Source organism: Pagrus major, chromosome 12 (assembly GCF_040436345.1).
Source record: "Pagrus major chromosome 12, Pma_NU_1.0".
NCBI lineage: Eukaryota > Metazoa > Chordata > Actinopteri > Spariformes > Sparidae > Pagrus > Pagrus major.
Genome location: NC_133226.1, coordinates 3,972,793 through 3,985,470, shown reverse-complemented (window position 1 = coordinate 3,985,470; position 12,678 = coordinate 3,972,793). Strand labels below are relative to the sequence as shown.

The following is a 12,678-nucleotide window of genomic DNA, read 5'->3' as shown; positions in this document are numbered from 1 at the left end:
CCCAGAGTCAGCAGCTGTTATCAATCAGAATCAGTCAGAAGAAGTTAAGAGACCACGCTACAAAGAACATTTGATTCACACAACTTTCTATAATCACCAAAACTGATCGTTCAAGTTACTGTATGTATATTATTGATCCCGCAGATTTGGTCACATTTTCAGAAGACCTATAATAAATTAATTACTGAACCAAACTTGGAAAACATTGGAACTCAAGACTGCCATGATATACATGTAAAGTGTCACTTTAACGCTTTTCAGATCTCTCCAAGGATGTAACCCAAGTTACACCTAGCACTGGATCGCCCCTCCAGTTTCTCCCACTCTCTATGGATTGTGTCTATTGTAGTATGTAATTAGCTTGTGGTATTTGTAGTTTTTTTATGAGACAATATGTTCAGAATTTAGGTTAGTACCGAACCATTAATAGACCTTTCATTATACATAAGAAACAATATGTGCCAGTTGCCAATTTCCAAAAATCCAGTAATGTCTCAGGTCATTCTAGTGAGCTGCTGTTCAGACATGTTTCAGAGTCACATCATCACACTTTTTATGTCTGACATTTGCAAGTTCCAAGGGAGCTCCAAATGCCAGGAGTATCATCTGAAACAGGACACATAAATGACTTTTGTTCAGTACTAATCCCAGCTCTCTTCCTGCTGAGTCAGTTAAAACACCTTTTCTGTGTTAAGGTTGAATTATTATTTCTTACAAAGGAAGTAACAGAAGCACAACAGGTTAGACACACACCGAAAAGAAGCCAATAACACAGACCAACCAACATGTCATCAACCTGTTGAGGAGAGCTTGATGGTGGTTTGTTTGAGTTTACACTTCATCTCATCTCTTTGTTGGGAGATGAGAACAAACACGGAAAGAGGATGAAGAGGTGACCTTTTTCCAGCAGCAGAAGAGGAGGATGTGTGAGAAGATGGAAGTGTACTAACTGGTTAGACAATCTTCTAAAATGACCTCTTACTTAAGAACAAGTAAGTAAGTAAGTACACATACTATATGGTGCAAAAGAAGACAAACAATACATTTCTAATGAAAAAATACAACACGTTTTCAAGGATCAGCATTTTATTGAAGCAGACAAAAAACAGTTGGCCTTGATTTAGCCATGCTGTACGCTGGTTCATCATTCATACTTTTACAAACTAAAGAAACAGACACATTGTCACAGTATTTACAGAATTTAAGACCCATGCTGCTTTCAGTAAAGTTGGAGTTCCAAATCTCTGGTTACTGTTTTGCTGCCACGGTGGAAATAAATGAGTGCAAAGCATCTCCTAATGACTTTACTGCAGAAACAGACCACCATAGCCACCAAATACTGCTGTCGCAGAATGTCATGATGAGATGGCAAAAAAAAGACTAACAGTCTGAGAATCATTCTGACTGCTTCAAGAGCGAGACTGGAGAGAGACTGAGTCAGCTGTGCCTGGAAACACAAACCAGGGATTTTCATCCTGCCCTGATGGAAGCATCAGGCGAATCGACTCCAAGGATGAGGACTCTCAGGCCCGTAGGCAGTGTCTCAGAGAAACTGATTAGTGCTTCTTATCAGCAGAAGGTATTTTTCAGTTGGAAAGGGGGGCAAGGTTTAGGGTTAGGGTTTTTGCTCTTAAATTTTAGCCAATTTGATACAACAGAACAAGTAAATGTTAAACCAGTCAACTGAGATGCTGTGAACTCCAACATACTAACACAAGTTCTCCCAATTAAATCACACAGAGTGCGAGGTCATTTCTAGTATGTTGGTCTAACAAATATGAATTAATATAACCTGTCAGCTAATAAACTGACATGAACGCTCCAGCTAAATGAGTTCCTGTTAACAGTTCCTACTGCCTACAAGAGGAGAAAACATAGCAACTGATCTACACATCACAAAACACGTGACTCACAAAAAGAACCTTTGGACAAATTTAAAGCTACGTATCAGATCTCTGTGAAAATTGGTACAGTCCATGTTTTGCTTTAGGCAGATTCATTCTCAGTGTCTCTTTTTATACCACCGCTCAGGGGTGCTGAAGCTTTTACATTCAACACATAGTGGCTTTAAAACACAGTCAGTGATTTCTACTGAACTGAAAACGGAACCAAAATGTAAAAAAAAGATCTCACCAAACTTTCTCGCTAAAGGTGCAATATGTAAGAATTGTTCATCTCTTGAATTCATCCTACAAACATATAAGGACCAGCATATTACCAGAGCAACCGCCAAAGTGCTGCTAACTGTAGCTGCTGTTAGCTAGTTAGCAGCACAATTAGCAATCCGGACTGCGAGCTCAGAGTGGTTTTATGAGGAAGGAGAGGGCGGGGCTTCTGTAGATATCTCTTCAACACAGTACATACACGTCTTTGACATAACATCAACACTGTTGTTTCTTCACTCTATTGATAATGTTTGATGATTTTTTTTTGCACCTTTATCAAATATAACTTTGTAAATGTAAATGTCCGCGGTTCAGGAGCCATGATTTTGTTCACAGAGAGGGTTTAGCGTCCACGTTATTTTCACATACTTCAGTCCTCTGCAGTCACTCCAACATCCTGAGATTAGTCCACTTTCTTTGGCTTGCGATTCTTCCACATGATAACTGCAGTGAAGGCCCCTGTGGTTAAGATAAGAGTGGTATAAAACTTGACATTGACATAACACACATTTTCAATTTAGAGGCTTTGTCTGTGGAGTCCCAATTTAGAGTATTTGAGTGCAGGCTTTGTTGTCTGGCCCTGACACAACAGGCCGACAGTCAGCCATCGGCCAATGTCGGGGCTGTCAGTGAGCGTCTGTGGCCCTTCTTTTTTCTGTGTGTCACCCACTGTTGGCACTAGTTGGGCCACGTCGGTGGCTTTTACGCCAACTGAGCACACTGAATCGGTGGTGGAGCCTGGCGGTGAGAGAAATCACTTTGACAGTTCTTTGATGTCAGCTTGGTGTGTCTGGGCCTACTCACCTATACAGAGGAGCAGTATTACGGCTGCAATGCCAGGCAGAATGACGGAGTACTCCCGAGGAAGAAAATACTTGTGCAGTACATGATGACTGTCCACAAAAGGCTGGAAAGGGACAAAATATACATCATATATTTAATTTAAAAAGTTTTGTTAACTTTATTTTTAAAAAACTGAAATTACTGGTAACATATCAAAATGTAAAAACATGTGATGTTGCGTGTATTCAGATTTTGTGAGACAGTTGAAGCACCTAGGTGGTGGCTTTTCAAATCATCTATTTAAGAAAATGACTCACTGCAGGGGTAAATATTTGTTCACTTGGTGATTATGCCATTTATTTTGACAGAATAAAATATTTAAGGGAATAGAAGGGCATAGATAAGAATCATAAATACTCTGAGCAACAGCCTCTTCCTTTTGGTTGTATTATAAACTGTACTGTGTGGTCACACCTACCAGGATGATGACCCATACAGAGTAGTATGTAAACAGCAGGAGGCTGAACACAACAAGACTCATGCCAACTGCTTGATCCACTCCTGTAGCCTGAAAACACAGAAACACACACTGAGCAGACGCCACCTGGGAGAACTTTTATGTTGCATACATGACCAAAATCCCACCCAAACGCTTTGATATTTTCTCAAAACAAACGTAATAAATAGGTGTTAACGATGCAGGTGCAACCAGCAGCTGACATGGTTTGACTTCAAGGAGTACTCCCACTCCCCAATTAAAGAATGGTTAAAAATCACAGCAGCAGAGGCGGGGATAACCTGACTTTTAGTTTCTTGTATGAGTCAAACCCATGATGAGTAGTACTCTTCCTGATTAGTCAAATAACTGTTTGTTTATTTTCAAACTCAGAACAAGTCAGTACGTGACTCATCTACTTTTGAGTACAAGTAAATGAAACTCGAAGAAAAAAACATTCATCTTGATGTCACAAACTGGTGCCAGATGAGACATCAGAAGAGAAACTCACTTCATAGCCAACATGCCATGCAGTGCAGGTGGTCAGTTCAGTAAAATCATGTTGAGAATTAAGACAGAAAAAGCATTTTTCATATCTGCACTTTAGTAAAAACCACCTAACTACTGTATATTATTGTATATTACTGTTTATTATTCTGTAAATCTGGTATATCTACTGAAATAACTGCCATTAAAATGACTTAAGACAAATGTAGTACTTAATAATCACCCTCTGCTTTGTCTACACATAAACTACACACAATTAGTTAGGGATATCTGGATATAGGAGCATATACATGTGCATCTCAATAAATTAGAATATTGTGGAAAAGTTAATTTATTTCAGTAATTCAATTTAAAAAGTGAAACTCATATTATATAGATTCATTACACACAAAGTGAAATATTTCAGCCTTTATGTGTTTTAATTTTGATGATTACAGCTTACAGCTCATGAAAACCTTAAATTCAGTATCTCAGAAAATTACATAATACACAAATATTACATAAGACCAGTAAAAAAAGGATTTTTAATACAGAAATGTCGGCCTTCTGAAAAGTATGTTCTTGTATTTGCACTCAGTACTTGGTTGGGGCTCCTTTTGCATGAATTACTGCATCAATGTTGTGTGGCATGGAGTCCATCAGCCTGTGGCACTGCTGAGGTGTTATTGAAGCCCTGGTTGCTTCGATAGCGGCCTTCAGCTTGTCTGCATTGTTGGGTCTCGTGTCTCTCATACATTACATACATTTTCTATGGGGTTCAGGTCAGGCGAGTTTGCTGGCCAATCAGGCACAGTAATCCCATGGTCTTTGAACCAGGTTTTGGTACTTTTGGCAGTGTGGGCAGGTGCCAAGTCCTGCTGGAAAATGAAATCAGCATCTCTATAAAGCTTGTCAGCAGAAGGAAGCATGAATTGCTCTAAAATTTCCTGGTATCCCTCAAGGCTGCGGTTATCTTGTACTTGCTTGTACATCTTTTCCTACCACACTTTTCCCTTCCACTCAACTTTCTATGAATTTGCTTGGATACAGCATTCTGTGAACATCCAACTTCTTTGGCAATGACCTTTTGAGGCTTACCCTCCTTGTGGAGGGTGTCAATGACTGTCTTCTGCACAACTGTCAGGTCAGCAGTCTTCCCCATGATTGTGAATTCTACTGAACCAGACTGAGACCATTTAAAGGCTCAGGAACCCTTTGCAGGTGTTTTGAGTTAATCAGCTGATTAGAGTGCGACACCTGGAGTCTACAATATTGAACTTTTCCATAATATGTAATTTCCTGAGATACTGAATTTTGGGTTTTCATGAGCTGTAAGCCCTAATCATCAAGATTAAAACAAATAAAGGCTGAAATATTTCACTTTGTGTGTAATGAATCTATATAATATGAGTTTCACTTTTTAAATTGAATTACTGAAATAAATTAACTTTTCCACAATATTCTAATTTATTGAGATGCACATGCAATAAAAGTCAAATGAAATGCGTCACATTATTTTTGGGGACCAGAGATTTTCACAAAACACAAAACAAACATTCGGATATGTCAAAGATGAATCGATCACGTGAAACACTAAAATATCCCGAACCGACAGGACCGGGAGGTTTGACAGGCGACACACGAGTCACGCCAAACTCCATTCAAATATCTGCAAGTTAACACATTAGCTTCTTTACTGCAAATACACGCATGTCGTACATCAGATACGTTTGGTTTATGAGCTACAAACACACTCTTGTAAAATCGTCGCAGAAAACGAGCCTTCAAATAATTTCAATTTAAGTTTAAATGAATGACCGGAACAGGAATATTTGGGGGATAACCTGTTTGAAAGTCGAGAGAATCGTGAAGGTATTTATGTAGTTATTTACGGCTTCTGTACATTTTCAGGTTTAATATGGCTATAAACTACACCGGAGGGAAGGTGATTACAGTCGATTTTACGCAAACTAGCGAGATAAACGCTCACGGTAGACAATAGTGTCTCTAAACATGTAGTTTGTCATAAGATTAGCTAGAGTGAGTTAGCCGGCGTAGCTTCATTATTGGGTGAAAGCGTCCACAGGTCCAGCCTGCTATAATACCGTTTATATGTCGGTAACTACAGACGAGTTAAAGCTTCACAGAGCTGCCCTTAATTCAACTTTAATCGCTTTATCTTTCTTACCATTTCTGACAGGTTTGTTTGCTGACGTTTCCTGCTGCTCTTCTTCTTGTTGATAAATCCGGCTGACAAGATGCATCTGAGGGTCTCTGCTGCCCCCTGCTGGTTGACCCGCAGAAGTACTGTTCCTTCACGTACATATGTGCTGTTACACCCAGACTATGCACAATAGATGAGTTAGAATTCATATAAAATTTTCAAAATATTTTTTTAATAAAATGTCCTTTTGTTTCTATTCTGATAGGCGTTACATTACATTATATACTTACAATGTCACTTACTATATGACAGCAACATGTTGTTCTGAGCCTGACACATCCAAATACATTTAGGAATTAAGTTTACAATAGCAGGATGTACTGTATGTGCTACACCATTTTGTTACAAAGATGTAGTTTACATAAGGTCTGGGCTGTTGGAGATTCTCAGGCACAGGGTTTGTTTAACAGATGTTGTACATCTTGGATCTCACAATGCAGTTGTGTAGTCATTCTATTTATCATACAATAGATAAGGTTTTATTACAAATGCATTACATTGGTTCGAAACAACCTGCATGTAAAACAGCCCTTATATGAAGGCAGTAAGATAAATGTTATTTCGAAATATCAGTGTTGTAAAAATACCCAAATATCTTACTTAGCAAAAGTAAAAATATCGTGTTAAAATATTAGTTTGGTAAAGGAAAAGTCAAAAATACAATAGAATGCCTTTACTGTCATTGCACAGAATTTGCCTCCAATATGTAATGGAGTGGAAGTATAAAGCAGCAGAAAATGAAAATATTCAAGTAAAGTACAAGTACCTCAATATTGTACTTAAGTAAATGTACATAGTTAAATTCAATAACTGCTAAATGGCATCACAACCCAGAGAAAGTCCAGTTTTCACCTGATTTAATCATGCACTAACAATGGCCCTTCACTAGTTAAATACATGTATTTGATTAGATATCACACGTAAACATTATTTCCATCAGACATGTGCTGATCACACATTATAATCTTTAGTAAAATTGTTATTATTGGTTCATTTTTGATAATGGAAACAGTTTGAAAAATAATGTACTCGAGGTCCATCTACTGAAAAGGACCAGAAGTTAAGTTTTAGTTAACTGCAGTAAGCACACAGTAGTAGACTGGTCACACCAGATACCATATGTCATGTCTTTCTTAATAAACTCACAATCTACAGTTATTAATTGTGTTGGGTTGTTTGTCTGATGTATGATTAGGTATCATATAGCTATTGGCAACAGCCATGTGTATACGACTAATAAATCAATTCACACTGTACACAGAATGATGATTGCAGGCTTTACCATTTTATTTGGTATGCATGTTTATGCAAATCATAATCCATTGCTTACCACTGGTGTGTTTACATGCTGCTATTAATATAACAGACAATTGCAACTCTTTATGTGACATTTACATGTACGTCAAAGCATTTTAATACAAGGAGAGGAAATATTTGTATGAGCAACTAAAACACATTACAAACAAAATAGATCTGATTTTAAATTCTCTACTTTACTTTTGAAGACAACAACATTGTATCAAAAATGTACATAACACACAATGGTAATTAATGAATTAGTATTATAATTCTACTAATTTGAATAGGTCCAATTTGTGAGGCCTAATTTGAATTTAATAATATTCTCCTCACTGAAACCTTCTTCCTATGCAAATAATCAGTATTACAGCTACAAATACAATATAATCCCAATCTAATTATGCAATAATTCTGTTTGCTTTCAAATTATCAAGAAAGAAAAAACCCTTTCACCGCATGAAATAAGACATTTATTTGTATAAATGTAATTAATAAGGCCACAGGTTACATAAAGTCAAGTACAAAGGAAAGAATGAGTATTTCTGGAACTTATCACAGTAGTAGACTATTCACCAACACAATGGCTCCCTTTACTGTATGTTTTTCCCAATGACCACACCCTTCACTGTAAATAAAAATCCTTTTAGTCCCATCTCAGCATAAAATATTAGCTTTCACATAGAAATACGTACAAATCTGTAGACCAGCCTGCTAGTCTGAGAATCAAAGGACAATAGATTGGAGGGTTACATATAAATCCCCACATATTCCTTTATGTGCTGTATGTACACAGGTCACCTCCATGTACATAGATACCATAGGGAACTTTATTTAATGCACGTGCAAGTGATAAATATGGACTGCTATTGGACAATACGCAGAGACAGAAATGATACAGACTTTGTTTTCTGATACATTCTTAGTTTTTGTACGGCAATAGAAAACTCTGCTGAGGCTGGAACCCCACGTGACACATTTTAGAGCAGTCGACAAGCTGTCACCAGTAAACCCACCAGTTCTCCTGTATTTAAGTACAATTGATTTATGCAGTATTTTACTAGTATTAACATGGGCTTGATGGGCCACAGAAAAAAAACACAACAGGAAGCTTTCCATTATCTGATATAACTGTACATCAGTCAAACATGCATGGCCAGCATGCATGTAGAGGCACTTTCACATTCACATACAGTACAATAACAAAGACATTAACATACACACTGTGCAGATACACAAACACACACATGAATCCTGTGGGGTGAGGATCTATTGTATATTGCCAGTCCTGGTACAACATGGGCTTTGTGTTGCTGCAGCTGTGGGACTGACCTCACTACAGCCAACACCCGGCCTACACAATCACTGTTACAGTAGCTCTATACACAAAGTGACAGAGTTTAAACAAGTTGTTCAGCTATGATACAGAAAAATAGGAATGCCTTGTTGATCTACTTTGAGTTCATACACTATATTGCAGCACCCTTATAAAACGAAAACTGTCTAAAACTACAAAGTGCAATGAGTTCCGGCTGAAGTCAGTCTTTTAGTTAAATACTCTGCAGTCAGTGTAGGAGGCCAGTCATCTTCTTGTCAGGTCCATTAATCTGAGCCTCTCAATCATTTTGGCTAGTTGAAGTTGGATGACTGACTTGAATAAATAGTCAAGATAATCTGCTCAGATCCCCTAAAATGGCACAAGCTGTGATTTCAAGGTGACTCAACAAAAATATATTGTACTTTAAAGGAGCACTCTGTAGTCTTTGTTGAAGAAATGTTAATGAGCAGAGAAAGATCTTCATTGGCGGATTTTACAAACTAAATAATCAAACTCTCTTTGTTTTCATGACTGAATAAACTGAATAAACAAACTGACCTTAAAGGACAACACAATTTATACTGTTTTACTTTGTTTCTATGTGGCAGACCCTGCCACCTTTCTAGCTTCAAACAGTGTTCTGGGACCGTATTTTCCTCTGAGAACAGCTTGTTTCTTCACTTATGTAAAAAATACATATTTCTGAGTTTGTATCATTACCTCATTAATACTGTAAATATTAAAATTCTGACTTTGAATTTCTTCTCCAAAACCATGTAGTGCCCCTTTAAAGCTGCACTCATCATTTTTAAATAATAAGACTGGATCAAACAGATATGTATAATGACATATTGGTCACTTGTAGTGAAATCCCCCAGAAAATGATCACCCTCTCCGCAGTTCCCCTCAGGTCTACTGAGCTTTTTAGCCTCTTTTGGTTCATTGTTTTGGTTTTCCGGCCCACAGACCTGCTCTCACCAACCACATTTCCACCAGTAGCAGTTGTCAGCTAAAAAGCTCTAAAACACTGTACACCACCTGCTCACGACCAAACAGCAGGCAGAGACAGTTAGTGACCAGCTGGTGAACATAGCTGAGCATTTAGCAGCCTAACAGTCAGATATGGAGCATGAATATTGGACTGACATTCATCAGGTCAGACAAACATGACTCCAAATAAATACTGCTGTTACTCTGTGTTTGCTAGGGAACTGTTCAAAAACTGCTAAAACTAAGAATAGGATAACATGTCAATATTGTGTTTGTGTGCAACTAAAATCAATGAACGCAGCTCAGTAACTTTCAGCCTGTTGCAATGTAATGTTCAATGTTTGTCTTTAGGAACCTCCTGATCATAACACACTTGCTCTTTGGGTCAGGATAATCTGTGTTCTGAATGTGTAGCTTGGGCTGTGACAAAGCTCTGAACAAAGTTGGTGAGCAAAGAAACTACATCACCATAACATTTGACAATCTGGATTAGTTTCCAAGAGCATTCAAATTCAAGAGTGAAAAAGTACTTAGTAAGTGCAGACAGCAGACGGTTGCATATGGCCAGCCATATGAACGCAAAGCCAGTTCACCAAATTGCATTTTTTTCCCCTATAGAACAGTATTGAATGAAAAATGTAAAATAAAAAAAATAAAAACATAACGTGTTCTTTGTCATTTTAGAGAACCACATTATCTCCATTTTCATTTTAGTGGTTTCTAACACTCCTCCTATAGAGTACACATGTGCATAATAGTATAATAAGTATGAATATACAGTGATCAAATAGCATCAAAATATAATAAAAGGACAGTCCCATTCAATTTCTTGTGCTGCATTCAGTGGGTCCTTGTCAACTCAAGAGTGATAACGTGATAGAATCAGATTTATCAGGTTTGACTTGTGTGTTCATGAGTCCGAGGTAACACCATCACGAGCTAAACCAGTGAAGAAGCTGCTCTTCTATTTGTTTGTTTGTATGATAGTTACAATATATGGATATTTGACTGATACACTGTCTCCAGTCGTACCATGTGTTCAAGTGAAACACTAGGTTCCACTGTCTGACTCTTCCACTGGTATGCACTTGCCTTTATTGTGTTATCTGATCAGGTACTACCTCCTGGTGGTGAACTCAGGAATGTTCAACTCTACAAGTTGATGAGGCCCTACTGAATACACCATTATTTCAGTGTTGCACTAATATTCCCACAATGCAGTGGTCTTCAGGATATTCAAGTAATTTCTGCACTTGGCACTAATGAAAGTTTCACTAGGTGTGTTTCAGACTGGTCCCTTGTTCAGTAATGTTCATAGTAAATCCCTGTACAGTGAACAGGTTTACTGCAGAATTCAGTTATTGATCACAGCATACAGAGTATTTTCTCAAAAGTTTAAAGAATAATACACTGTACACCTATGTTAGCATTGTTACGCTATAGTTGTGACAACAGTAGGTGTCTAAATAAATTGTGGTGCATCATCTTACATGTTTACTGTACAGGTATGTGTGCACGTGTGTTCTGCCGTCACATATCATAACGGGTTCTGTCAAAAATCTATTACGCTTGATGTCACTGTTTAAGGTCTGTGTTGGAATTCTAGTAATACTCATTTCCACTCAGCGAGGAAAGAGAGAAAAGGCCATTGTGGAGAATTACTGACTCCAGGAACCTACTGAACCAGAGACTTGTTCGACACACACGCACAATCTAAAGAAAATGATCATTGTATTACTGTGAATACTCAAACAGAACCCGGCACTTAAATTACAGCTCAGAAAAAAGGGGGAAAAACTTAATAACTGGTAACCATACCATACAGATAGTCGATATGAAAACAGAGTCATGGCTGTTTGCTCTGAGTTTCTCCTCAGAAATACTCATCTCTAAGTCTCAGGAGGGAAAAAACTAAAAAGAATTAGTAATTAATGCTCTCAAACTAAAAATGTGTACACATGAATTAATAGAATGTTAAAGCTAGAGTAAGTAACAATGGAATAATCCGGAGGAGCAGGCTAGATTTTTAAAGTATCCAATTAAATCCCTTCTGGCGTCCCTCCTAAACACATGCCTGTGCACTGCCTGACTGTAACAACACCGACTGCCCCGTAGCTCTCACTGGCCAGCTGGGAGTTGTGTGTGAGTGGCAGGTTTGCTACATTACACAAGCTCTTAGCCTTTTTAAAGGAGAATAAATACATAAATACAAAACTCTGTCAAATGCCACAATAATATGAACATGAGCAAAATAGGCATCATGAACGTACCGGCAGCTGCTGTTCACTGCTGTGTGCTAACGTTACTGGATCAGCTGCTGAACGACGGCTCAGAGGCTGTGTGTGGTGTAGAGCTCATTGTTTTCATCTCTAACCATGTCCAGCTACCTCACATCTCACTCACTGATAGAAAACACCTAGTACACTAGTATTGGGAAATTTTAAATGCAGTTTCTCTGCAATTCTTGTGCCCCTAGCTCGCTAACTGCTATAGCAATACATCCCCCTAGTCTTGTGGAAGACATGAAATGAATGCGCCCAGGCAGGCAGGACACAGAAATGTAGGCCAGCCAGTCATTTAATTCAGCTCGAATGAAATGATCCGATAGGCTTATTAGAGGTCGACCTGCAACCTCCACAGTCACCCGATTTTCAACAAATATAACAAAAAACGCCTCTAAAATAAATGACCAACCTTGGCTTTAAACACTAAGGTGGATGTTTCAACTAATGTTCTATGGATGTCAAAAATAACAACATTGTTAAGTAAGAAAATCTGAAGTATATCTACAGCCTGTCAACTTATTAGTGTTTATTCTATTAGATACCTACTGTATATGACAGCTAACACAGCAGGCCAGTATTGCTAAAATAAAGCATCACAACTGTATAAATTACAGTGGTAATGGGATGAGGACACC

At 38.0% G+C, this 12,678-nt stretch overlaps 1 protein-coding gene across 1 annotated transcript; it reads right to left on the bottom strand.

The window, feature by feature from the left end:
* Nucleotides 1-1,068: 1,068 nt before the first annotated feature.
* Nucleotides 1,069-6,193, bottom strand: dpm2 (dolichyl-phosphate mannosyltransferase subunit 2, regulatory). The gene is made up of 4 exons (XM_073477849.1): nucleotides 6,119-6,193; nucleotides 3,427-3,516; nucleotides 2,970-3,072; nucleotides 1,069-2,624 (listed from the first exon to the last, which is right to left on the bottom strand). Exons 1-4 carry the CDS (start codon nucleotides 6,119-6,121, stop codon nucleotides 2,569-2,571), a joined length of 252 nt encoding a protein of 83 aa, XP_073333950.1. The 5' UTR covers nucleotides 6,122-6,193; the 3' UTR covers nucleotides 1,069-2,568.
* Nucleotides 6,194-12,678: the final 6,485 nt, after the last annotated feature.